General features: G+C 50.4%; 1 protein-coding gene and 1 non-coding gene across 2 annotated transcripts in view; one reads left to right on the top strand and one right to left on the bottom strand.

The window, feature by feature from the left end:
• CCDC102A (coiled-coil domain containing 102A) overlaps positions 1–14,517 on the top strand; it is a 41,469-nt gene extending 26,952 nt beyond the window's left edge. The window contains exons 5-9 of the mRNA XM_035119814.3: positions 95–211; positions 1,653–1,862; positions 3,346–3,516; positions 5,378–5,481; positions 11,887–14,517. Coding sequence (XP_034975705.3) covers positions 95–211; positions 1,653–1,862; positions 3,346–3,516; positions 5,378–5,481; positions 11,887–12,013 — 729 coding nt within the window. The 3' untranslated portion in view covers positions 12,014–14,517. The remainder of the gene's footprint in view (positions 1–94; positions 212–1,652; positions 1,863–3,345; positions 3,517–5,377; positions 5,482–11,886) is intronic.
• A 972-nt stretch (positions 14,518–15,489) lies between these two features.
• On the bottom strand, positions 15,490–15,550 carry LOC118088055 (U7 small nuclear RNA). The gene has a single exon (XR_004692915.2). It is a non-coding gene; the product is annotated as a U7 small nuclear RNA (small nuclear RNA).
• Between the last annotated feature and the right edge of the window lie 11,436 nt (positions 15,551–26,986).

The raw sequence follows: 26,986 nt of genomic DNA, 5'->3' as shown, positions 1-26,986 counted from the left end.
AGAAGTCTGTTCTCTGGCCTTTAAAGTGCTGCTATTGATTTTGCCCACAGACACCAGAGGTAATTTCCAACTTCTCTTTTCAATCTCTCTACAGCTGAACATTCTCAAGGAGATCCATCAAGACGAGTTGGGGCGCATCTCTGAAGATCTGGAAGATGAACTGGGGGCTCGATCAAGTATGGACAAGAAATTAGCTGAGTTGCGATCAGAGGTGAGAATTAGGGGAAAGTTGACCTGGAAACCTGCAAGAACAGCGGTGTCCTTTGTGTTTCCCCATTGCTCACTTAGTTGCCCCACTAAAGTGTGGTGTAGTGCTTAGAGTGTTAGACTAGAGCGTGGGAGCTCCAGGGTTCAGATCCCTACTCAGCCATGAAGCTCACTGGGTATGACCTTGAGCCAGTCAGTGCCTCTCAGCCTAACCTACCTCACAGGGTTGTTGTGAAGAGAAAATGGGGAAGGGAGAGGACCATGTACGCCACCTTGAACTCTCTTGAGGAAAAGGCATCATATAAATGTAATAAATAAATAAACTGAGCTCCAAACATTTCTTTTGTGGCTCTGCTAGTACAAAAGCTTTCAAACTTGTTCCTTTTGACATTCGGAGATGGGAGTTCAAATTCTGAGGCAGACGTGGTGATTTGTTTGTTTGTTTGCCATGGTGTTTAATTTCAGACTTGGTTGCAGGGGGCCAATGTTACGTTGCCTTTGTTAGTCCACACACAGCTTGGAAGAGATGTCACTGAGACATTGGGCTGCCCCAAATGGCAAAGCCACAGAAAGGGGGGTGGAGGAGCATCCTTTGTAGGCAGAAGGTCCCAGGTTAACTTCCTGGCACCTCCGCTTCAGAAGATTTATGATTGCTCAGCTGGAAAAGATCTTGGCAGCGGCTCTCCAAGCAGAGTAGCCAGCATTGGCCTAGGTAGAACCAAAGTCTTCACTCTTGGAAAGCTTCCTGTGTCTATCCCAGTAACCCTTGCAGCATCACCACACATGGCTTTATTGGTTCCTGTAGAATTATAGCCTCCTTGGTATGTGTTCTGTTCAGGCAGTGAAAGTACAGACCCTTTCACTGGTGGCCCCTTGGCTGCGGAATATTCTTGCCAGCATTGTCCACTTTTAGGTGGCAGGCAAAGACATTTCTGTTCTCCCAGGCACCTGGAGACATCAGGCAGCCTGTTCAGCTTGCTCTTTTGAAGTGGCTGCTAATGCCCCATAGGTAGTCTAATGAACTGACCTGGACCCTGCAGTCGTCATCTGAAGCCCTTCTTCATGTGCCCCCCTCCACAGAAGGCCGGAAGGTGGCAACATGAGGAATGGGCCTTTTGAGTGGTGACTTCCCGCTTGTGGAATGCTCTCTCCGGGAAATCTGTCTTGGCACCATCGTTGCATATCTTCAGGCACCATGAGAAATCATTCCTTTTTAGCAAGGCCTTTGGCTTTTAATTATCTATGTCCTCTTAGAATGGGTGGGATCTTTCTAATGCATTTTTCTCCTTGGTTTTAATGTTATGTATGTTTGGTTCATTTTGTACATCTCGTTGAGTCGCCATGGGGGGGGGAGTGACTAACAAATTTAATAATGGGGAAGCTGGTTCCTGCAGACATCTTTCCAGCAGCAAGACTGATCCCCTTACACCCTCCTTTCCCCAAAGATGGAGCGGCTCCAGGCCGAGAACGCGGCGGAATGGGGCAAGCGCGAGCGCCTGGAGACAGAGAAGCTTAACCTGGAGCGAGAGAACAAGAAGCTGCGGGCGCAGGTCGAGGATGTGGAGGAGGTTCTGGCCCGGAAGAGGAGGCAGACGGTCAGCGCCCTCGACACCGATTTCAAGACCATCCAAGCGGAGCTGTTTGAGAAGAACAAGGTGACATAAGCTTAAGGGAGGGAAATCACCCTGGGGGCGGAAGGTAGTATTTCAGATCTCAGGGAACCTCACTTGTCAAACCTGACCTTTGGACACTGCAAGAAGCTGATCTCACTGCTGCTTTACCCAGCTGTGACGCTCCTAAATAAATTAATGTGACCCACAGCAAAGCACTGCATCATGGAGCTCTCCTGTTCTTGTGTTCCAGCCCGTCAGCTATGTGTTCTTCCAGGATACTCCATTCCGTTCCATTTCACACACAAGTCAGTATTCTGCTGCCCCCTGAGCATGCTGAACAGCTCACTGGGCTGTTTTTATTTCCTTCTCCATGCCAGGTATTTTTTTCTAAAGGTTTTTGTACTTACACACACACACACACACACACATTTCTGTTCTCCGTCCAGACAAGGAAGAATATTATCGGAGTTCGGAGACATATTTCAGCCAGGCAGAAACACTCAAAGAGGAGCCAAGCCAAGTAGAGCATGAGAGTCCTAATCTCAGAGTCGTGGATTCAAGTCCCACACTGGCCAAAAAGATTCCTGCATTGCAGGGGGTTGGACTAGATGACCCTTGCGGTCCCTTCCAACTCTACAATTCTATGATTCTATGAAGGCTGATGGGGTTTATTTTAAGAGGCGCATCGAAGGTTGCTTTCTGGCAGTCAACACCAGGGGGCAGCCAACCCTTTCCATTGGCAGAGATAGAGATAGAAGACCCGTTCAAAGTAATTTCCACAGGGCTGCTGCCTTACTCTGTTGCAGCTAAAACAATATAGAGCAGCCTTCCCCAGGCTGCTGCCCTCCGGAGATGCTTTGCACTAAAATTCCCATCCGTAGCACTGGATGAGACTGATGGGAGTTGCAACCCTAAACATATCTGGAGAAAAGCTGACACAAGAGTCTTGTGGCATAAACAGGCGCCTCATTAAATTTGTTCATCTTTTTAAGTTGCCATAGACTCTTTGGTTGGTTTTCTTCTGTGCGGAATAGGAGCTCGGTAAGAGACACTCAGGACTCCTCCAGATGTTTATTGAGCATTTGTCCAGATTTAATTTCTCATAGCTTGCACAGAGGTTTATACAATATTGGCGCTTTGGGTTGAATTTGTTTGCAGAAAGGTTACACCTCTTCCAATCAATCATTGGTTATCCCATGCTTTTTAATGCATTTCCTCATCTCTTCCCTAACTGCGAAAACAAACAAACTCGTATTTCCCATATGCAATTAAATTCCTCTTGCAAAATACTGATAGTTTTGGGGGTGATGCTCAGAGACCTTTAAGTATAAAACACACAAATTGCACCTCCTCTTTGAAGGTGGCACAAGAGTAGAAGCCACCACTTTCCCCTTTAAAATACGGGGGTGGGGGACTAGGCAATGTGGCACTATTTTTTGTAACACATGCAAAACACACCCTAAGCAGCAGGCTTCCTTTCTCAAGAGAAGGTTGAGTACTCCCTCACCGCCGTTCCCTCCCACAGGAAGTGGCCGACCTGAAGCATGTCCATACCAAGCTGAAGAAGCAGTGCCAGGAGAAGATGGCCGAGCTGGCCCACGCAAACCGCCGGGTGGAGCAGCACGAGGGCGAGGTGAAGAAGCTGCGCCTGCGAGTCGAGGAGCTCAAGAAGGAGCTGGCCCAAGCGGAGGACGAGGTAACCCTTTGCACCTTCCACGCTTGTGTCCCCTTTCCCTGACCCTGCAGCTTCTTCTACTCTGGGGAGCATGTGCTCACCGTTCCAAGTTGTTTTGGGACCTGCTTCTGTGCTTCCACGCAACTCCCCACCCACCCACCCTCCTCCTCCTGCTGTAGTCCTTATAGGGGCAGGCCCGGCTCGCCCATTGACTCTAGTGGTGCAATGCATCACGGCGCCTGGGCGATAAGAGGGCGCTGAGGGGCACCCCAGCAAGTGGGGGAGCTTCACGGCGGCCTCCCTTTTACCTCCACCAGCCACGCCGCAAGAGCAGGGAGGGAAGCGAGCGGAACAGGGGCACTAGGACCCTGTTCCGCTCTGCAGCGCCAGGGTCATCCCTCACCCCGGCACTGCGTTTCATTGGTAGAGGTGACGCCACATGGCAGCACCTCTACCAATGAAACGCAGCGCCCTGTTGGCGGGAAGGAACCCGGCGTGGCCCGGCCTGCCCAGGCACCCCGCTCCGCTGGGAGATGGGAGGAAGGCCGCGTGGAGCAGCGGCGCCCCTCCCCCACTCAATCTGGCGGCATCAGACAGGCAGGCAGCCTCTGGCACAGCGCGGCCCTGCTGTGAGGTGCGGGGGCCGCCGTGAGGCTCCCACCGCCTGGCACGCCAGGTAAGAGTTTTCCTCTTTTTTTAGAGTGGGGGGGCGCCCAAGGGATCCCTGCACCAGGGCGCCCGATGACCTTAAGACGGCCCTGTGGACAGGCTTGCAAATTTCAACACTAACACAGCAGCATCAGTTCCTCCTTGCTCAAATCTGGGTACCATTCAGGGCATGGCTTTTGAAACTCTAAATTCCTATGGAGCCTGGCATATTTAAGATAATGTCTACCTCACGAGCCCAGGGAAGTGATTTGCTTAGGGTTACCCTCAATTTGAGTAGCTGGATTGGTAGAAATCATCCTTCCCCAGCCTGGGTGTCCCCTCCAGATGTTCTGGATTACAGCTCTCGAAGTGATGCAGTGACGTGCCTTTGTATGCCACATTTTGCACAATCTGTGTGGAGAAGGGCTTGGCTCAGTGGTGGAGCGCGTGCTTTTGCGTGTGAAAGGTCCCAGGTTCAATCCCTGACATCTCCAGCTATGGCTGGGGAAGGATCCTCTGTCTGAGATCTCAGGGTTAGGGCTACCAGCCACAGCAGAAATATACCAGTGATCGGACTCAGTATATGCCCAATTGTGAAAAGTCATATGAGAGTCCAAAAAAAAAAATCTTGGCTTTTCCTATTGCCCATTTGTCTGCATGGCTGTTTTATCGCAAGCTGGGCTTGCACAGCTTTGTGACCCACAGCTAATCCAAACACAGCCTCACAGTTTGGTAATCCCTTCTGCTTTTTGCTGGCTGCCTGGAACCACAAGGAGGATGGGAGGGGAGGATATCATGGAACTGGCAGGGTTGCAGGGTTCGGCATTCTGCTTGGTGCTGGCCTTTTTGCAAGCTATGGAGATAAATGGAGATGGATTGGACCTTTCCCAGGACCCCGGTCTCCCTCCCCCCAAAAAAATGTACTTGTGTGAGATAGTGCCCAAAATTCATTTGAATTACCCGTGCACATGCTGCCGCTTCTGAAGAGGCAAGCAGTATTTCAAAACCAAACATCTGATTGCCTCTTTGGGAGTGAGAGCTGTGTCAGAGCAAGATCAAACTGCACACAAGGTGTGTGTAAATTACCACTACGGCTTGTGTGCTGCTGACTTAAGACTTGGCTGCTGGTGTCTGGCTGACAATGAGGCAAAAAAGCATGTTGGTGGTGAGGGTTCAACTCCACCTTCCCCGGCTGGGTCGCTGCCCTCACTTGTCTTGTGTTTCTGCTCTGCAGCTTGACGAGGCCCACAACCAGGCACGGAAATTGCAGAGGTCGCTTGATGAGCAAACAGAGCAAAGTGAGAACCTCCAAGTTCAGCTGGAGCACCTGCAATCCAGGTAGGTGGTGAGAGATGAGCTCAGGGATGGAGGAGAAGGGACTGGAACGATGTGACTGGCATGATAAAGCAAGCGGTGGATCTACTTGGGGATTGATGTATTTAGAAGGAGAATATTTGGGGCGGGGGAAATTAAATTCCATCCCTGCAAAGTTGTCTTCCGCTTTTGCACAGTGGGCTGTCTATTTTACACATACACATTCGTTGTTTTATGACTGTGACATCAGGTGGCACAACCGGTTGCAAAACCCAAAGTATTCATCTGTGCATGAGTAAAGGTGCTGTGTATGCAGCCAGTCTTTCTTTTGAGGTTTTCTCTGCAGCAGCTCTTGAAGAGGCAAGCCACTGTTAAGTGTTTTAGAAAGGCTTGCCTCTTTAGGAAGCTGCTGCAGAGACAATTCAAAATAATTTATTGCTGGACATGCATCACATCTTCTTCATTTGGGCATGCCCAGGGTAGAGAAATTGAGTGGCGCCTTCCTCCTGTGTGCCTGGAGGCAGGGGTGGCTTTCTTCTGCAGCATCTAGCTTGGCTCACTTACTTGAGTGGTCTTTGGCTATTTTTTCTCCCTGAACTTTTCCCTCTGCTCTCTGATGTGCTTGCTCTCTGTTCGTTGCATGCTGCGGTCCAGATTGCATAATCCAGGGCTGGTAACAGGGTGATCCATAAAGGCAGAATTTATGGACAACAGAAACACAGACTTCCTGGATTAGCAAACTGCTTTAGGTGGCTGCAAGTACAATCCTAACCTCAGTCAGACACACCAAGCAGACCCCAATACAACCTCTTGCTCACTTAACCTGTTTAGGATCCAGTGGATCCATGGCTGTCTCAGCTCTACTCTCTGCTTGCCTCTGATGGCTTTACACAGCTTTCTCTAACCAGGTGCCCTCCAGATGTTTTGGACTACATCACCTGGCTGGGGTTGATGGGAGCTGCAGTCCAAAACATCTGAAGGACAGTCTGTTGCAGACAGCTGCATTATTATTGCTTACATTTGTATCCCACCTTCTTTCCTCCAAAGAGCTCACAGTTCTCCTCCGCATTTCAACCTCACAACAACCCTGTGAGGTAGGTTAGGCTGAGAGCGCATGACTGGCCCAAGGCAACCCAGTGATTTTCATGGCCGAGTGGGGATTTGAACCCAGATCTTAGTCCGAAACTTTAACAACCACACTAGCATCCTTCGCCTTTTAACTCCCTTCCTGGATTTGTTCCACGCATCCTCCAGTTCCTAATTTTTCTTCCCCGCCAGACGCTGACGTTGAAATCTTTGCCTTTTTTAAAAAAAAACCACCCCCCTGAACCAACTCCTGGTGGTTTGCAAGCGCAAGAGAACATGCAAATCAGCTGTGGGTTAATTTAGACTGCAAACGAGAGTGAGTGCTGGGGCGTTAGCTCTTAAGCGCTGCTCGAAGACTAATTGGACAAACTGTTGTCTCCCTGGAGGCCTTGCAGAAGCGAGAGTCCTTTCCAGGAAAGGAAGGTTGCATCAAAGGGTTGAAAGGGGGTGGGGGTAGGAGCCAGGTGGGAGAATGATCTCATTGATAAATAGGAGGAGAGCATCAAGGGGAACTCTTCAAATTGCAGTCATCCGTTTCTCAGCAGCTTACCTGTCAGCCGCGGGCTGCGGATGAGAGGGTGGGAGGGGGGAAGGAATGTCGTGCCTGATCAGCAAAGAACAGTGATGGATGCTACAGAGCCTGGAGGGTGGCTTTTGGTCACCCTCGCCCCATTTCTCTCTGTCATGTTCGCTGGAGGCAGGTTGGGAGGTTAAATGTGGGGGGAACTCAGTCCTTTAACCCATGCATTTAGGGCCCTGTCAGGACTGGGCCCACCTAACCAGCCGCACTCAAATGCACTGAGTCAGTTCCAACCCTGGGGTCCCTTGCAATCTCCCTGTGAATACTAGGGTGTGCCGATTCCTCGGTGCCCTTAAAAACATTCCCCCGGCACCACCACCACCACCCTCAATGACAGCTGCAGCTGCTTCTGCAATCAGCTTGGCCCTGCCAGTGGTTGTGAAACAAAACATACGTGACTTAAAGGCAGGCGGAAGCCTCTTGATTTTTAGGTGCTCGTATTTTGCCCCACTTAAAAGGGGGAACAAACGTGAGCAGGGCTTGTTTGCAGGTGCCAGCCTGGAAGTCTGGGGCTGGCTCCAGAGGCTGGCAGGCTTGGGCATTTTCCTGTGCCCCCGCGGCTGGTAAAGGGCTCACAAACCCAGCATTGCTCATCAGTTTTACTTTGCGCAGAAGAAATCGTAGACTGGTTGGACGCAGAGGAACAGTGGGAAGAGGAAACTCCAAGGGAAGAAGGCCCAGGGTGGTGGGACAATGCAAGTGGTGAGAGGGAGAGGAGGGAGCAGACTGCGTTGGACAAGATGACGCTCAGGGACCCTTCCAACTCTACAATTCTATGATTCTAAGAGAGGATTGGACAAATCCATGGAGGAGAAGACTATCAACAGCTCCTAGCAATGATGGCTGTACTCTGCACCCACACTTTGAGGCAGCAATGTTTCTGAATCTCAGTTGCTGGAAACCATAGGAGGGGAGAGGACTCTTGTGCTCAGATCCATTGTGAGAACAGGAAGCTGGGCTAGATGGGCTCCCTTTGGCCTGATCCAGCAGGTTTTCTTACAAAGGCCACATGGAGCTCCTGTCTTCTGAATTGCGGGAATCTCATACCTTACAAGCGCCCCCCCGGGGGGGGGAACTGTTTGGGGTGCTGTGATTTCACACTGTGCTCTTGCCCCGAACAAATGCCTTTCCCAGGGCTGCGAGAGATCTTGCCTCCCAAAAAGTGCTTTGGGGTGGGAAAGATGAGAGTGAGATCCGGGTCAGTGACTCACCCGGGAGCACATCCTGGAAAACCCACGTCCCCAGATTTGCATTAGAAAAGGTTGGATGGTATGGAATCTGTGGGGTTCTCAACAAGTTCTTTTTTTAAAAAAATGGGTTAGGTAGAGCGAGGGGAGATACTGTAAATGATCAAAGACTTGGAGCAGCTTCCCTCAAGAGGTTAGGCAATAAAGGAGACTTGATAGATATTTACAAAAGTGGAATGTTGCCAAGGAACTGGAAACACTGGACCAGCAGGAGTTGGAAGCTGAGAGGCAGAGGCCCCTTGCACATGCTCTGCTCTTCCACTAGAGGGAGAGGAGGGCCTTGCGTGGCAATGATGAAAAGCAAAAGCTCCCATCCCCTATCTACCTCGTTTTCCCCTCTTTCTTCTTAGTGTCTTAACGAATGAAACTGATTTGCAAAAATGATACATGTTAAAATATGAGAGACACTGCACACACCTTTGTAATTCAAGAAATCTTTAATAAGAATTTTTTTTTAAAAAAAAGCAAGAAATGGGTCTCAAGGGTGCCACCCCCTTCCTTCCTCAAGGAGATCTAGAAACATGGGAGGATGAAGGTCAGAGGGCCCATGGCATGCTAAGTGAAGCACCTTTAAGAGATACTTTCATTTTATTGCCTTTAAAAAGTTTTTTTTAAAAAAAAAATGCATGCACGTTTCCCTAGCAATAAAACACTGGATTGCCTGCCAGACAAATCGATTCTGCTCGATCCAAAGAGCTTTTGAGGAGGTAGCTGAGCTCTAAAAGAAGGAAAGGAAAGAAAGCGATGATTTTTATCTCCTCCTTTTTATTGGGGAGGTTGGCATTAAATCATACGAGAATAATGGAGCCTTGCCTCCCCCGCCCTCGCGGAGCCCACCACCCTCTTTCCTTAAATAATTCATGCCTTTTTCCAGTAAAAAGCAACTGGAGTCAGAGGCTGCCGCACCTAGAGAATTATTGGAGCAGCGGCGTCCTCCTTGCGAGCTCCTGTGTGGCTTCAGATGGGAAATCCAGCACATAAATTTCCATGGGTGGAATGTAATGCTGGGATGATCAGGGAGCTGTCAGTGCTGAGAATGCCTCACTGGTGAGGCTGAAGGGTAACAAGGCCCCCTATGAAGGGAGCAGAGGGGCTGAGGTGTTGCTCTGCTGTCTAGGAACCGGCTACAGTCTCCGGGAGCTGTGGGCTCCTCCAAAACCAGTCCCAGCAGTTGCTCATAGCAGCAAACATTTTCCACGTTTCCACCAAAGCAGAGCCTTGGGACCCCTCTGCACTGCCATGGGTCTGCCTGCCTCTTAGCTCCCAAGCCAGGCTCAAGGCCTTTCTGTTGACATGAAAAGCCCTAAGCAGTCTGGGACTGGGATATACCCAATACAGGGAGTGTCTCCCCAAGTGCAGACGAGACCGAGGTTTAAAATCCACTGGTTGTTCTGTGGCAATGGAAGTGGGCCTTCTCAGTGGTGGCACCACCACTGGCCCCTTAGGAACGCCCTCCCCTGGGTGGTACAAGGGGCAGAGGCAGCCGTGAGTTTTAAATGCATCTTAAAGACCTCTATGTTTCCTTCAAGACTCTTGATTCCTACTTTTAAGACCCTTCTGTCATGCAATTTGACCTAGGTTATACAGCAGGCACGGGGACCCTGGAAGAGGCAGGATTTGAACAAGGGGCTCCCTGATTCATAACTCACCACACTACACCAGAAAACCCAGCCTTTCGTGAACCTCCCCAGATTCATTGTATATACACAGGTGCTGCGCCTAATGTGTCCTCAATACCCACTTGTTAACACCAGTCTTTTCCTCCACCACTGTCCCATTTGTCTAAAAAGGACACCTGGGTAATTGCTTCTCTCTTTGGTTTACAACCTACCACACCACCAGTATTAAACAGGCATGATTTGTAGCAGAAGTTATTTGGGTGGGGGAGGGAAGGGGGCACAGGATTAGCAACAGTTCTAACAGAGAGGTTTTCTTTCCCTATTGTGTTGTAAAATGGGAAGGGTCGCAGTTCTTTTCTACGCAGACACAAGAATAAGAATTGTACAAATATAAACAATTCTCACATAAAGCCCTAATTACGTGAGACAACTAATTGCTGGTGGTGCTTATATTATTAGCATATTATTGGACTACTGAATATGGGGGTGATGGGTGTCTAAGTTCAGCCTGCAGGCCCCTGTGTCTGCCGTCCCACTCCTTGATAAAAGCTTCCAGACAATAATGTGCTGTTGGTTAAGCACCCTGAATCTGAAAAGGGTTTCGAGTGAACTTTGCTTGCTTTAATCAAAAGTCTATTAAGTGCTGCTTGGAGCCACTGAGGGATGGTCTGTCCAGATCTGCCTTTATCAGCATGTAACACCCACTTAGCTGGATGAAGTTTAAACATGAAGCAGTAGCTGGGGGTGGGGGAATAGATTTATTTATATCTCATGGACCTTAATGGGAAAGGTTCGTTTCTTGCTGAATATCTAAGCTAAAACAAAAGGAAGGCTTGGAAATCTCTGGATTATTCAGTCTCCTCCACAGCCTTCCCCAACCTCTGAATGCCTCTGACCACAGTTTACTGGGGCATCTGGTTGGCAATGGGGCATCTGGTTGGCAATGGGGCATCTGGTTGGCAATGGCCACTGTGCAAACAGGATCCTGGGCTAGGTGGGCCTGATCCAGCAGGCTCGACTTGTGTTCTTAACCTGGTGCCCTCCAGATATTTTGGACTGCAGCTTCCATCTGCCAGCATGGGAGCTGGTCTGCACATGCAGGGAAAAAGAAGTCAAACGTGCTCTACTACTTCAGACTGCAGGGGGTGAGGGGGCAGGGCTCACATAGTTTTATACTATGTACAGTGTTCTTTTATATTTTTTAAAAATATGCCCTGCAAATCGAAAATGAGCACAACAGGAATGGTTCTTTCATGGCCTTTTGCCAGCTATACTGTTTTGCTACTTGCAGAAGATTTTAAACAGGGGAGCATTAAAAATGTGATTCCCCTACTTGTAGTTCAAAGCGATGCAATCTGTTGTACTGTATTTCAAATGTTCTGCCACTTCATTCATTGTATAGGGCAGACCAAGGTTTATTCCCTGGCTGCTTAACAAAGGTACTTGTTGGACCAGTTACAGTTCAAACTTCCTCCAATCAAACTTTTGAGTTACACAGAATTCCTCTTTGGGAAAGTACACTAAATTCATAACAAAGATGATGTTGCATGCCTAGGCGGGGGTCGTCCTGCACTTGTGTATATGCTGTGGAACAGAGAAGCATGCACAGAGGGCTCCCCCTGGGAGCACATACCATGAACATGGTTACAACATAGCACCAGTGGAAGGGGTGCATGGCCCAAAAGCCCATATAGGGCTATCTTCAAACATTCCTGTTTACCCAGGCATTTGATAGCTGAAATATGCTGTCGCTGTGTTGTTTTATTGACTGTAACACATTGAAGGCCACTGGGTGATGGGAATGAAGGACACAAATGCAACACCACCACCAATAATAATAATAATAATCATTATTGTTAAATAATAATAGCCAAAAATCTCATTTCTCCTGGGACAGGCTTCGCCGTCAGCAGAACCTCCCCCTTTTTGGGAAGATTCGCAGTTCACGCTTTGGCCCTGACAACCCCGGCGATGGCAACAGCGACCTGGATGAAGACGAAGACCTGCAGATCCAAGTTCCTTAGCAGCTGCCACTGGAGAGACACTCCAGGCTGTGACAGAGACACCAGACGCTGGTGGAGTGGGCATGGCCTGTGGGCTTAGGACAAGTGACTTGAGTGGCAGAACGGTGTTTGGCCTCTTCTTTTGCCAACCCCAGGGAGAACGAACGCGAAGCTGTGCGGAAGACTTTGGGAAAGGGGAAGCTGGGCCTCCATGTTCTGGTCTCTACAGCAAGGAGGTTTGGTGACTAGGATGGGGGCTAAATAGAGGCCCTGGGGAGATTTCATGGAGGGAGTTGCTAAACTTTATGGAAGGCTCCCTTTCTCTACAGCTCCAGTCCAGAAATCATCGCTGATACTTTAAAAAAAAAAAAGCAAGAATCATCTAGACCTGAGGGATAGCTCAGTCAGTAGAGCATGGGACTCTTAATCTCAGGGTCGTGGGTTCAAGCCCCACATTGGGCAAAAGAATCCTTCATTGCGGAGGATTGGACTAGATTTTTGTTCAAACCCTCCCATTGCTCTGGCCTTAATTTCTGTCCAGCTATGCCACTCCACAGCTGACCGACACGGTTTCCGCAAACACAGCACTCCTCTGGAGGTCAACCACAATACCTCCAGATAGATGGAGATGATGAGTCATACAAAGGGGGGAATCAACACATTGGAGATGGGAACCTCATTGTTGAAATCCCTAAGGTCCAACTGCCAAAGTGGTTCTTCCATGTCTCAGGAGTTGAACTGATGATTGGATAAAAGATCTAGTGAGAAGATGATGGAAGAGACCGATGGTATAGGGAGACACCCCCCTGAGGATGCATCTCGTCCTCTCAGACTGCCCAGTATATGTGTGTGTGTGTTTATGTATTTGTATATGATTTGTATTATAAAACTTGAGATAGCCATGGAATCCCAGCCAGCACTGCAATGATTGGTCTCGCTCCTATGCCTTCCTGGTGTCACAAAAAGAAACAGCAAGAAGCTGTGATGTCCCCAGTTCAAATTTACAACAACCTCTACCACAAACCTGCAGGCTTCCATTTCTCTTACTCTATGCAACAACATGGAGATGATCACACTCGCATCCCTTTTGGGGTTGCAAGGATTGCAAGATAATATATGTGAAGCGCATTTTTGGGACTTGAAAGCTCTATATGAAGGCTAATTAATATTAGTACAGCATTGCAGTAACAGCCCCTCACCCTATTTCCATAGCTGCCAAGTTATCCCTTTTTTAAAGGGATTTTCTTTTATGCTGAATAGGCTTCCTCGCGAGAAAAGGGAAAACTTGGCAGCTATGTATTTCTGAGTAGTTCCTGCCTAATGCCCTCTGCCAGTTCATGTGCATTCTGCTCCTAGGTAGGTGGAGTTAAACTATGCAACTTGCTCCCACAGGAGATGCAGTGATGGCCACCAACTTGGCTGGCTTTAAAAAGAGGGTTAGACAAATTGGTGGAGGAGATGGCTATCCATGACTATTAGCCACCATGGCTATGCTCTGCCTCCACGGTCAGATGCAGCAATACTTCTGAATGCCAGTTGCTGGGAACCACAGGAGGGGAGAGGGCTCTCGTGCTCAGGTCCCGCTTTCGAGTTTACTACTCGGCCACTGTGAGAACAAGACGAGATGACCCGATAAAGCAGGCACTTCTTGTGTTTCTATGAGTTCAAATTGTGAGAAGGTTGCTTATAAAAGGTAGCACAACCAAACTGAAGAACGTCCATCAGTCATGTGTGATGGTCAGTGAGATGCTTGACAACCCACCCATTTGTGTATCAGAACCAGGAGTATATGGAGCCCCTGGTGGGTGGCCACACATGGGCTGATGGGATGCTCTCAGCCTGGTAACTCACAGGTTCTGCAGGCCATTGCCATGGCATTGTGGACTGCAATAATGGGGAAGCCTGCTCACCCCCACCAGCTGAAATTTTGCCTTCTCTGCAATTCTTAAAGGGGTGGGGACCATCTCAGCTTCTAGACCCGGAGACCTGCTTTTGTGGAATTTGACATCTGGTGTCAAATTTCCCATGTAACTCCATCTGTTCCCCCACCCACCCTTTAAACAAACTCTTGGGGCTGCATTTGGCAAACTCAGGGCAGAAAAAGACTGAGAGGGACTTGTGGGACTGGGCTTTTCCTGTATGGGTCCCGTTTCTTGGCTTCCTCCTTCCCAGCTTGTAAATCTCTCGACCCTCCCTGTGTTCCCTCATCCCATGCTCGAGAATTCCAAATACTTTTTTGGTTGCAACGCTGACTCTTGGAATCAAACGAACAAGTGCATGGATCTGCCCGTGGTTTGCATTAGGATTTCAGTTTTTTAATCGGACATCCTTAATGCAGAATTTGGATTTGTTTGGTGTAGGGTGTGAGTGTGAGCCCTTCATTTAACTGAGCTGATGCTGCCACTGCTCCCGATGTGATGAGAGGAGGCTAGGCGAGGCGCAGGGAGCCACAGCTGCCTCTTATAGGTATCATTTACAAACAGTATGTCAACCTTTTGTAATAATAAAACAGAGTTTATACTAAATGCCTGCACAAGGTGTAGTTCAGTGGGAGAGTTGGGTATTGGAAAATCAAAGGGTGTGTGTGTGCATGTGTTGCATACCCTCCAACTCCCGGATTGAAAAATCTGGGATCAGCGGCAGTGCGGCACCGGAAGTCGCTTCTACGCAGCGGCGCAGGACCAGAAGTCGCTTCTACGCATGTCCAGACATGATGGAGATATACCAGACATGCGTAGAAGCAACTTCCGGTGCCGGGCTGCCCGTGTCTGCAAGAGCTTTACGGGATATTTACAGGATATAATCAATTCGGGATAACAGCGGGAAATGGTAACAAAATACGGGGGTTTCCCGTGAAAAACAGGAGACTTGGCAACTATTGACTGTTGTCATCTCTCAAAGCAGGGTTCCCAGCAATTCGACCCCAGGACTTCCTTGGAGCCCCAGGACCATGTTTTTGTCACAAGGAGGCTGGACTGTGTCCCTCAATGGAATCATTTGGCTGCTGTAGGCTGCCAAACAAGCCTCTCCGCCTGACTCAATACTCAGTCAGCCAACCTTGAGGACCAATTACGAGGCACCACCAGACCTCATAAAGCCCCAGCCTCTGAGCAATTTGCCTAATGGAGGGGACCCCTTCAGGTCCTTGGCACATGCAAGCTAATCCTTGCCCTCTCTCGTCTTGACACATTAGGAAGAACTTTCTGGCAATTAGAGCTGTTTGACAGTGGAATGGACTCCGTTGGGAGATGGTGGACTCTCCTTCACTGGAGGTTTTTAAGCAGAGCTTGTATGGCCATTGGTCAGGGATGTTTCAGCTGTGATTCCTGCATTGCAGGGTGTTTGACTCGATGGCCCTTGGGGTCCCTTCCAGCTCTACAATTCTATGATCCCTCTCTAGGTGTGGTATTTAGTCAAGCATCTGGGGCAGTAGAAGCTGTAGAATGGCGAAGATGAGCAGTTCACCCCATTTTGCTTCATGTGGCAAGTTTCTTTTTTACGGCTTTCTGCTACTGCAGAAAACCTGCTAGACAAATACAAAAAGAGCTGAAATCACTGTGCCAAGTTTCTTCTTCTTCCCAGTCAAACATCATCTCATGCACCCCTTGGACAGAGAGGCCTCTGGTGAAGAAAGAGCCTTTGGGTGCCCTCTGCCGTCATCTAGCAGCGCCTTTCTGAGATCTGCTTTTTTTTGGGGGGGTGGAGGAACAGGGGTCTCCATTTGACAGCCTTTCGATCAATGTTCTGACCAAATCAAATCCCCTCTTTCTCCCCCCCCCACGTCTTCTGTGTGTGCACAAAGGATCTTTTCCATGAGTTGCTCCATGAATAAAACATCATTGCTTGCAATTACCAGGTTCACCGAAGCTCGTTTGGTTTTACGGCTAATATGGTTCTTGGAGAAGAGCCTAAAACAATGGTTAAAAATTAAGCAATAATGGCCCGTGATAACAGTTTTATAGCGAATGTGAGGTTTATATTTCCATCATTGCCGAGTGATGTAATTGGCGTGAGCTCACTTCCTCCACACACAGAGACACACAGTCGCTCAGAGGCTCCCACCAATCATGCAGGAAACCTAACAGGGTGGAAAAATAACAGAGTCTTGCGGCACCTTAAAAGACGAACAAATTTATTACGGCAGAAGCTTTCAAAGGCTAGTCCTCCCTGGGAGTTTGCTCCGTCCCAACATAGTGCCTTGCCAAGAAGGGGCACTTTAAGGGAGTGGAACAGGGGGTGCTGACATCTACACTGGCCCCACCACCTCCTGTCCAAAATCCTGATTTAATGGTGATCAGGCCCTTGTAAAAGCACAGATGGGCCCTGAGGGAAATATTTACTTTCCCCTTAAGAGGATCCAAGGTTTGATTCACATAGTATAGTGGCAGGGTGGGAGTTGATTCTGTCTGATCAGATCCTGCATTGCAGGGGGTTGGACTAGATGACCCTTGGGATCTCTTCCGAAAAATACTACTGCTTCCCCCTTCTGGATGAAAGCGCTTCCAATTCTGGATAGCTTTAGCATGCTCAGGAATCAAAAGTTTTGTGTCTCTTTAGTAGGAAGTGTGTGTGTGTGTGTGTGTTTGTGTGTGTGGTGCATTCTGTGATTTCCATTTTTGACACTGCTGGGAAGGAACCATTGCTTAATTTTGTTGATTTTTTGCATTTATAGCTCACCTTTTTTCTCTAAGGAGCTCAAGGTGGTTTGCGTGATTCTTCCCCTCCTCCATCACAACAATCCTGTGAGGTAGGTTAGGTTGAGAGGCAATAACTGGCCCAAGGTCACCCAGTGTGCTTCATGGCTGAGTAGGGGGATTTGAACCTTCATCTTCCAGGTCCTAATCCATCACACTATCCACTACACCACACTGGTTCTCATTTGGAACACAGGAAGCTGCCTTATACAAAGTCAAACTATTGACCCATCTAGCCCAGGCATCTCCAAACTCGGCCCTCCAGCTGTTTTGGGACTACAATTCCCATCATCCTTGACAACTGGTCCTGTTAGCTAGGGATGATGGGAGTTGTAGTCCCAAAACAGATGGAGGGCCGAGTTTGGGGATGCCTGATCTAGCCCAATACTGTCTACACTGACTGGCAGCAGCTCTCCGGGGTTTCAGGTAGGGGCAGGCATCCCCAAACTGCGGCCCTCCAGATGTTTTGGCCTACAACTCCCACGATCCCTAGCTAACAGGACCAGTGGGCAGGGATGATGGGAATTGTAGTCCAAAACATCTGGAGGGCCGAAGTTTGGGGGTGCCTGGGTAGGGGTCTCTTCCAGCCCTCCCTGGAGACGCCAGGATTGAACCTGGGACCTTCTGCATGAAAAGCACATGCTCTGCCAGTGAGTTACAGCTTGTGGGAGCTCCTGTTCCTGACATGTTTGAACTGTCATATATAAAACCTTTGCCCACCTGCTTCTGATCACCCCCACCTGTAACAGTTGATAATGCAGAACCACACCTGTGACAGGCAGGTGGGCAGATCAGGCCGCCATTGCAGATGCATCTCAGAACAATTGCAATCACACAAACTGGGTGGGCCACAGGGAGGCATTGCACACAGTGCAGCGGTGACAGTCCCAAGTAAGCTTTAAATAGGGGTGGTGAGGCCTAGGGACAAATCTGCCCCCTGACTCTATCCAGACACATCAGGGATGAATGCTCATTAAATCCCACAATCAAGCAACATGGCTCCCCTAAAATAAAGAGACCCGTTTGCAGAATCAAGGTAGGGGCGGGACTCAGAGCTTCATGCTAAAATAAATAGGCTGTTAAGTTCCTTTCTGTTCGAAGGCTTTGGGAGAAAGAGAGAGAGAGAGAGATAAATGTTTCCTCACATTTTCTCTAAGCTAAGATGTCCCAAAAGCTGGAACCTTTACTCATCAGGTAGTCACTTCATCCCCCTGCTCATTTTGGTTGCCCTTTTCTGAACCCTTAAGTGTTGGGTGTTTGGAGGCAAAGTAAAAAGCCTTGCTTCTTCCAGTGGTGGCTGGTGCCCATCAGGCCTGATAGGGTAGAAGGCGGGGAGACCAACAGTAGGTGGCGCCACAGCCAATGACAGGCAGTCAACAACAGGTGCAATCAGCTAATTCTAGATGTGTTGCCTGCCTCCTCCCTGCAAGTCCTACAAGAGCAATATTGAGACTAATGAGGAGGAAACTGACAGGCAGAGTTGCTTCCTGATCCAGTTGTTCTGTTTCAGTGTATCTGAAGAAGTGTGCATGCACACGAAAGCTCATACCAATGACAAACTTAGTTGGTCTCTAAGGTGCTACTGGAAGGAATTTTGTTACTTTGTTTCGACTACGTCAGACCAACACGGCTACCTACCTGTAACCAGTTGTATGTAAAAACACAGGCAGGTGGGTGCTGGCAGAGGGCACACTGAGGTTGGCAGGGCAGTGCCCCATATGCCCTCTGAGACCAGCCTCCACTGGTTCCTTCCTGCCGAAAGGATAGCCAAGATGAAAGCAGGAGGTTTTATGGGTCCGCAGAGGGAGCGCAAAGCAATCCTTCCTTGGCAGGCTCAGTTCAAACCCATTTTGCCTGGAAGGAAGAGGTCTCCTTGTGTTTATGCCATGCAAAAGTGACGGAGAGGAAGAGAGAGCCACAGAGCCCTTCTCGAACCAAGGGCCGAGAGGAAGCAGGGAATGCAACAGTATTAAAAATTGATATTTCAATGAGATAATTCTGCTTGCTCTGGCTTTTAATTGATTGCCTAAAAGGAAGCGCCCTTGCTTCTTGTTCTTATTTATAATAAAAAAAATTGTGGCAAACATTAATAAATTTTATAGCCAAGTAAATCAAGCCCGGAGTGGATGAGGTGTCCCCACAAATCATAAGCACCAGCGCTGACAGCTGCACAGAGCAAGTTTGGGAGGACAGTTTTCATGAGGTAAGCTGGTCTTGGGAAGGATGGGGCTCAGATTCCTTATCTGTTTGCTGTGGAAGCAATTCCACAGATGAGGAAGGGCCATAGCTCAGCAGCAGAGGAGGTCTGCTTCATAGAGGAGATCCGAGGTCCAATCACCAGTGAAGCAATGAGCTTAGCACCCGTTTTGACCTCCATTGCAGGAGTAGCACAGATAAGGTTGCCCGACTCAATAGAGGACAGGACTTCTGTGCCTTTAATTGCCCTGCTCTCTTTTGAGTCTGGAAACCTTAAGGAGAAACCAGCAGACCCTTTGTTTAATTTCCAAGCAAAGGGTCTGCTGGTTTCTCTTTAAGGTTTCCAGACTCAAAAGAGAGCAGGGAAATTAAAGGCACAGAAGTCCTGTCCTCTATTGAGTCCGGCAACCCTAAGCACAGAGTTCAGTAAAGTTTGTGCCTTAGGCTTATGTTCTGGCTTCAAGAACCAGGCCCACTGGCAGACCAACTCTGTGTTACAAAGATGTCTGCAACCGGGACATGAGCGCTGGAACATCCACCCTGCCATGTGGGAATCCCTTGCAGATGACGACAGCACCTGGAGACAGTTAGGGCGATGTAGCGACAGCAGTGACCAGAGGAGAAATGAACGCTGGGAGGGGCGCAGAAAAGAGAAATGCCATGGTGCATCTGCAACAGCATAACCAGATGTCTTTACCTGCCCCACCTATAATAAAATATGTCTCTCCCATATCGGTCTCTACAGCAACAGCTGTACAGGCACTATAACCATAGTGGCCAAGTTATCCCTTTTTTAAGGGGTTTTCCCTTATGCTGAATAGGCTTCCTCGCGAGAAAAGGGAAAACTTGGCAGCTATGTACTGTATAACACTCTAACAGTTTGAATTCACCCCCAAAGGCACACTCCTCCATTGTCTCCCAAAACAGATGCCACCTGTTTGTGCCTTGCAGTATTTTGCAAGGCTTGCAATAGCAAAAATTACAGGTATGGATCCTTAGGACTCTATGCCTGTGTGTGTGTGTGCATGCACGCAGTATAAAAGATACAGGCAATGCCCATAAACATGACTACACCTCCAGGTTTCCATGGGCACGGCTATGTTTGTTTGCACATGGTAGCCAGTGTAAACATGGCAACTGAGAGTGAGGTCTTAGCAGACACCTGTGGCAACAGCAGATAGATATGCAGTGTGTGTGCCCCCCACTGCCAACAAGTTAGTGGGTGGGGCTAGCCTGATGGTCACTATAAAATCAGGTGTGGGCAACCCTTGGCCCTCCAGATGTTGCTGAACCACAGTTGTCATCATTCCTATCCATTGGCCATACTTTCTGGGGCTGATACTATACTGTACGTATATTACTGTTTTTCAATATGATGCTTGACTCAATCATCTCCCTTTAAGGGCAATAGCTGATGTCAGTCACACTCAGTCTCAATGAGCAACAGGAACTTAAGTCCATTGACTACAGTGGACCTACTCCCTTATGACTTAGTTGGAGACCACCCTGAGTCTTTCAACATTTCAATGCCAAGTGGGGTTTCCTCCTCTCCTCCTCCGTTTTCCTGTATCTCACATACAGGATTTTGTGAGAGGCCTCAGTTTCCGAGAACATGCAGAGGGGATGCCACACGTACGAACTGTGTCCAAAGGCTACCATTTGATAGTGGCCTTTTCCCATTCCTCGGGCGCATAATTCTGGGTGGGGAATGTATTCTCCGTGCTGCGCTGAAAAATTATCTTACAGTGGTTTTTGTCGTTTGGCCATTTGCCAACAGATACTATAATAAGGCCTGAAGCTCAACATCAAAAAAACCAAGATCATGGCCACTGGTCCCATCACCTCCTGGCAAATAGAAGGGAAAGAAATGGAGGCAGTAAGAGATTTTACTTTCTTGGGCTCCTTGATCACTGCAGATGGAGACAGCAGTCACGAAATTAAAAGACGCCTGCTTCTTGGGAGAAAAGCAATGACAAACCTAGACAGCATCTTAAAATGCAGAGACATGGTGTTATGTACTGAGCTGAATCCTAGAACAATAGGATTCAGAATCAGCGGGAGCTACCCAATCCAACTCCAGGTGGAAGTGAATCCGCAACCTGATTGGCCTGCTGGAGCAGCCAATCAGGCGGCTGGCAGAAGTGAATCTGCTACCTGATTGGCCTGTAGGAGCAGCCAATCAGGCTGCAGGCAAAAGTCAATCCACAATATAATTGGCCCACAGGTGTAGCCCTGAAGTAGCCAATCACGCAAGGCCCATTGTGTAAATAATGTATATAAGCAGATGGTTTTGGGAAAAGAGCCATTCGTCTTCTCTTCTCCTCCTTGATGACTATGAGCTGAATAAAGAGCATGAAATTCACTCTTGACTCCGAGTATATTTCACTGGCGACGAAGGTGGGATCCTGCTGAGCTGACCGCCACCACGCACTGCACCGCAGCACCGCCACCTGCTGCACCGCTGCATCGCACCGTGCATCCAGGCTTCAGCTCCAGGACCCAAGGAACCCAGAATGGCAACCGACAGCAGCTTCTCGCCATTCAAACCAGCATCAGGAGACTGGGAAGGGTACGCCGCCCGTTTCAACTTCCTCCTGCAAGCGAAAGAAGTCACCAACGACGCCATGAAGAGGGCGACATTCTTCAGCGTCTGTGGAGAGGAGACGTTTGAAATCGCCCGGGCTCTCCTTGCACCTAGAGATGTCGCTACCGTCTCTTACAAAACAATAATGGAACGGCTGAAGGAGCACTTCTCACCACAGCCCTCGGTGGTAGCTTGCCGAAATGCCTTCTACGCAAAACGGCAAGCCCCGGGGGAAACCATAACTGGGTTTGTGACCTCCCTCCGCCAAGCCGCCCGGTTATGCAACTTCTCAGAATTGGAGAACATGCTTCGTGACCGCCTCGTCGGTGGCCTGAGGGACGAGATGTTGCAACGACGCCTCTACGCCAAAAAAGACCTCACGTTCCAGATTGCTCTGGAGGAAGCCCTGGCAACCGAAGCCGCCGAGAGGTCAACGCAAGAGGCACGACCGGCCCCGCCATCCCAACCGAGGGTCTACCACGAAGACCTCACCGACGAATCCGAATCTGACAGGGAGGAAGTACACCGAGTACAGCGGCGCACTCAAGCAGCACACACACCACAGCAGCCTCGACGAGAAGGAGGGAACTGTGCAAGCTGCGGGGAGAACCACGAGAGGAGGACCTGTCGTTTCCGTAACGCAGAGTGCAGGCAGTGCAGAAAATTGGGACACATCGCCCGGGTGTGTCAGGCTCGACTCACCCGTCGACAAGCATCAGATGACCGACCCAGGAGCCCCAGGTCACACGGCACCATGCACCAAGGCAACTCGACGGAGATCACGGACTACCAGGTATTCCAGTTGCCCCATCCCAGCACAGAGAAAATTTATATAGAGGTACAGATAGAGGGAGCCCCATGCCGCATGGAGCTGGACACGGGTTCAACTCTATCCATAATCTCGGCCCGAACATTAAGGGAACTGTGCCCTAATGGGGGTCCCAAACTAAGGCCGGCCCCATTCACCCTCCGGGACTTCCAGAAACGTAAGGTCCCTACTATGGGGGTGGGGACCTTCAGGGTGCAATATCGAGGGCGAAAGCAACAATTGGACTTGCTGGTAGTTAAGGGCCCCTACGTTAGCTTACTGGGACTGGCATGGTTTGGACCTCTGGGGCTAGCCGTTACCGGGGTGAACCGCACTAGCTTACAAGTGGACGTGGACGCCATATGCAAAGAGTTTCCAGGGGTTTTCGATGGGGCATTGGGACGATATACAGGACCCCCCATTGCCCTACAGCTAGACCCTGCTGTACGACCCATCAGGCACAAGGCCCGCCGGGTCCCGTTTGCCCTGAAACCCCGCATAGACGAGGAATTGGACCGGCTCGTGGAGCAAGGAGTGCTGGAGCCGGTGCCCAACGCCCCCTGGGAAACTCCAATTGTCACACCCGTCAAGCCTAACGGTTCGGTCCGCATCTGTGCAGACTACAAATGCACCATAAACAAGGCTCTCACGGCCCATGCATACCCAGTGCCAGTGGTCAGCCATGTCCTCGCCACCCTGGCTGGGTCAAAAATCTTTGGCAAACTGGACTTGGCCCAAGCGTATCAACAGTTGCCTGTGGACGAAGCCACAGCAGAGGCTCAGACGATTGTGACGCACAGAGGGGCATTCAGAGTAAAGCGGCTGCAATTTGGCGTTAGCGTGGCACCAGGCATATTCCAGAATCTAATGGACTCTCTCCTTAAAGGGATTCCTGGTGTCACCCCCTTCTTCGATGATGTACTGATCGCCGGGCCCACACCAGAGGAATTTGAGGACCGCCTCCGCTCCGTCCTGCACCGTTTCCAGACGGCGGGCCTCAAGGTGAAGCGGGAAAAGTGTTTACTGGGAGTGCCGCAGGTGGACTTTCTGGGATTTAAGGTGGACGCAGAAGGGGTCCATCCAACCGGTGACAAGGTACGGGCCATTTGTGAGGCCCCAGCGCCCAAGAGCAAGCCCGAACTTCAGTCATTCTTGGGACTATTGAACTTTTACCATGCCTTCCTTCCCCATAAGGCAGCGGTAGCGGAGCCCCTACACAGACTCCTAGATAAAAGGGCCCCTTGGGTGTGGGGCCAGCGACAAAGGGCCGCATTCCAGGCAGTCAAGGACTTGCTCGTCTCGAACTCGGTCTTAGCACACTTCGACGAGAGGCTGCCAGTGGTGCTGGCATGCGACGCCTCTCCCTATGGCATCGGCGCTGTCCTGGGACACCAACTCCCGGATGGAAGAGAGGTGCCGGTGGCATACTTCTCCCAGACGCTTGCTGCAGCCGAACGAAACTACTCACAGATTGACAAGGAGGGTCTGGCAATCGTGAAGGGCGTAAAAAAATTCCATGATTTCTTGTACGGGCGGCCCTTTACCATAGTGACTGACCACAAGCCGTTGCTTGGCCTGTTTGCCCCTGAGAAGCAGACCCCCCAAGTGTTGTCTCCACGTGTCCTCAGGTGGTCAATTTTCCTTGCCGGCTACCAGTATGCACTAATCCACCGCCCTGGGAAGGCGATGGGCCACGCAGACGCCCTCAGCAGGCTACCACTACCAGAAACAGGCCCCGACCCAGCGCCTGCGCAAGAGGTTATGACCCTGGAGCTGCTTCCCGACCGACCCATTCAGGCACAAGAAGTTGCGCACCATTCCACAAAAGATAGGGTCATCTCCCGGGTCCTGGACTGGGTGTGGCGAGGATGGCCCAGCAGCAGCCCCGGGCCAGAATTCGCTGGCTACACAAACCGCAAACATGAACTGTCGGCCCACAAGGGGTGCCTGTTATGGGGAAGCAGGGTTGTTGTTCCCCAGCCCCTCCGCAAAAGGGTCCTCACAGCCCTACACGAGACACACCCAGGGGTAGTGAGGATGAAGGCCCTTGCCAGGAGTTATGTGTGGTGGCCGGGGATTGACAGAGAGATAGAGGCCTGGGTCCAACACTGCCAGACCTGCCAAGAATCCCGCCCGGATCCCCCTAGGGCCCCAGTCCAGCCCTGGGAGTCCGCCCGACATCCATGGTCACGCTTGCACGTGGACTTCGCTGGCCCCTTCCAGGGAAAAACATTCTTCATAGTGGTGGATTCCTACACCAAATGGCTGGAGGTCGCACTGGTACCATCCACTTCTACGGCGGCAGCCATCCGGGTACTACGTAAGCTGTTTGCGACCCACGGGCTCCCTGACACCCTCGTCTCGGACAATGGAACCGCATTCACGTCAGAGGAGTTCCAGACCTTCACAGCGCAGAACGCCATCCGCCACATCCGCTCAGCACCATTCCACCCTGCCACCAATGGCCAAGCGGAGCGCATGGTGCGGACCACCAAGGACAGCCTCCGCCGCATGACACAAGGGGACTGGGAATACCGCCTTGCTGCATTTCTTCTAGCACAGCACAGCACCCCAAGCACAACGACGGGCCGGAGCCCAGCGGAATTACTAATGGGCCGGCGCCTTGCAACTAGACTGGACCGACTTCACCCCGACAGAGCTCAGGATGAGGTAGTGGTGGGGAAAGGCAGGAACCCCCGGACATTTGTGGCCCAGGACCCAGTGTATGCAAAGAATTTTGGGGCAGGCCCAGCATGGGTACCCGCCACAGTCACCAAGGTGACCGGTCCCGTGTCGTACGAGGTACTAACGGAAGGGGGGCAATGTTGGCGCCGCCACTGCGACCAGATACGGCGACGATTCCCAGGAGGAACCCGGGAGGAGAGCGGGACAGAGGGGTCCCAAGGGGACAGCAGGGCAGTGAGGCCTGTAGAGCGAGAGGGGTGGGCAGAGGAAGCAGAAGCAGTAGGCACAGAGTGGCGCCCCGAGGCTGGAAGGACATCGGAACCAGAGCTACAACCTAGTGGTTCAGTGGCGCCAGACCAGACAGCCCCGGCACAGCCAGCAGCCTCGGAACACGAGCCAGAACCAGAACCCCTGACCAAGGAACACCCCAGGCCACAACGCACACGGAGGCGGCCAGCAGACCTTGGGGACTACGAATGCAACTTCCCGGGCAGGACTGGAACTTAGAGGGGAGGGGTGTTATGTACTGAGCTGAATCCTAGAACAATAGGATTCAGAATCAGCGGGAGCTACCCAATCCAACTCCAGGTGGAAGTGAATCCGCAACCTGATTGGCCTGCTGGAGCAGCCAATCAGGCGGCTGGCAGAAGTGAATCTGCTACCTGATTGGCCTGTAGGAGCAGCCAATCAGGCTGCAGGCAAAAGTCAATCCACAATATAATTGGCCCACAGGTGTAGCCCTGAAGTAGCCAATCACGCAAGGCCCATTGTGTAAATAATGTATATAAGCAGATGGTTTTGGGAAAAGAGCCATTCGTCTTCTCTTCTCCTCCTTGATGACTATGAGCTGAATAAAGAGCATGAAATTCACTCTTGACTCCGAGTATATTTCACATCACCTTGCCAACAAAGGTCCGTATAGTTAAAGCTATGGTTTTCCCAGTAATGATGTATGGAAGTGAGAGCTGGACCATAAAGAAGGCTGATCGCCGAAGAACTGATGCTTTTGAATTATGGTGCTGGAGGAGACTCTTGAGAGTCCCATGGACTGCAAGAAGATCAAACCTATCCATTCTGAAGGAAATCAGCCCTGAGTGCTCACTGCAAGGACAGATCCTGAAGCTGAGGCTCCAATACTTTGGCCACCTCATGAGAAGAGAAGACTCCTTGGAAAAGACCCTGATGTTGGGAAAGATGGAGGGCACAAGAAGAAGGGGACGACAGAGGACAAGATGGTTGGACAGTGTTCTCGAAGCTACGAACATGAGTTTGACCAAACTGCGGGAGGCAGTGCAAGACAGGAGTGCCTGGCGTGCTATGGTCCATGGGGTCACGAAGAGTCAGACACGACTAAACGACTAAACAGCAACAACAAAAACTATAATAAGATCGGGATGTGGGTGGTGCTGTGGGTTAAACCACAGAACCTAGGCCTTGATGATCAGAAGGTCGGTGGATCGAATCCCCGCAACGGGGTGAGCTCCCGTTGCTCGGTCCCAGCTCCTGCCAACCTAGCAGTTCGAAAGCACATCAAAGTGCAGGGCCGGCTCTAGGTATAGTCTCAGTGGTGTGGGGTGATAGGGCGCTGTGCCGGGAGGTGGAGCGCTGCGCGGCAAGGCCGCGTGGAAGCCATGCTGCGCACTGCGAGGGCGGGGGCGCCGGAGCAATCTCCATGCCTCAGCGCCAGGGCGCCCGACCTGCTCAAGACTGCCCTGTCAAAGTGCAAGTATATAAATAGGTACCGCTACAGCGGGAAGGTAAACAGTGTTTCCGCGTGCTGCTCTGGTTCGCCAGAAGCAGCTTTGTCATGCTGGCCACATGACCCGGAAGCTGTACGCCGGCTCCCTCGGCCAATAACGCAAGATGAGCGCCGCAACCCCAGAGTCGGTCATGACTGGACCTAATGGTCAGGGGTCCTTTTACCTTTACCCTTACTATAATAAGAAAAAGGCAATCTAAAGTTATTAACAAAGAGTAAGCTTTTTGGTGAAATTCTGATGGGGAGGGTGCTGAGTTTTTGTTGGCAC

This window comes from Zootoca vivipara, chromosome 6, assembly GCF_965207765.1.
Source record: "Zootoca vivipara chromosome 6, rZooViv2.hap1.1, whole genome shotgun sequence".
NCBI lineage: Eukaryota > Metazoa > Chordata > Lepidosauria > Squamata > Lacertidae > Zootoca > Zootoca vivipara.
Note: the sequence above shows the minus strand (reverse complement) of the source record. Positions and strands in the feature narration are given on the sequence as shown.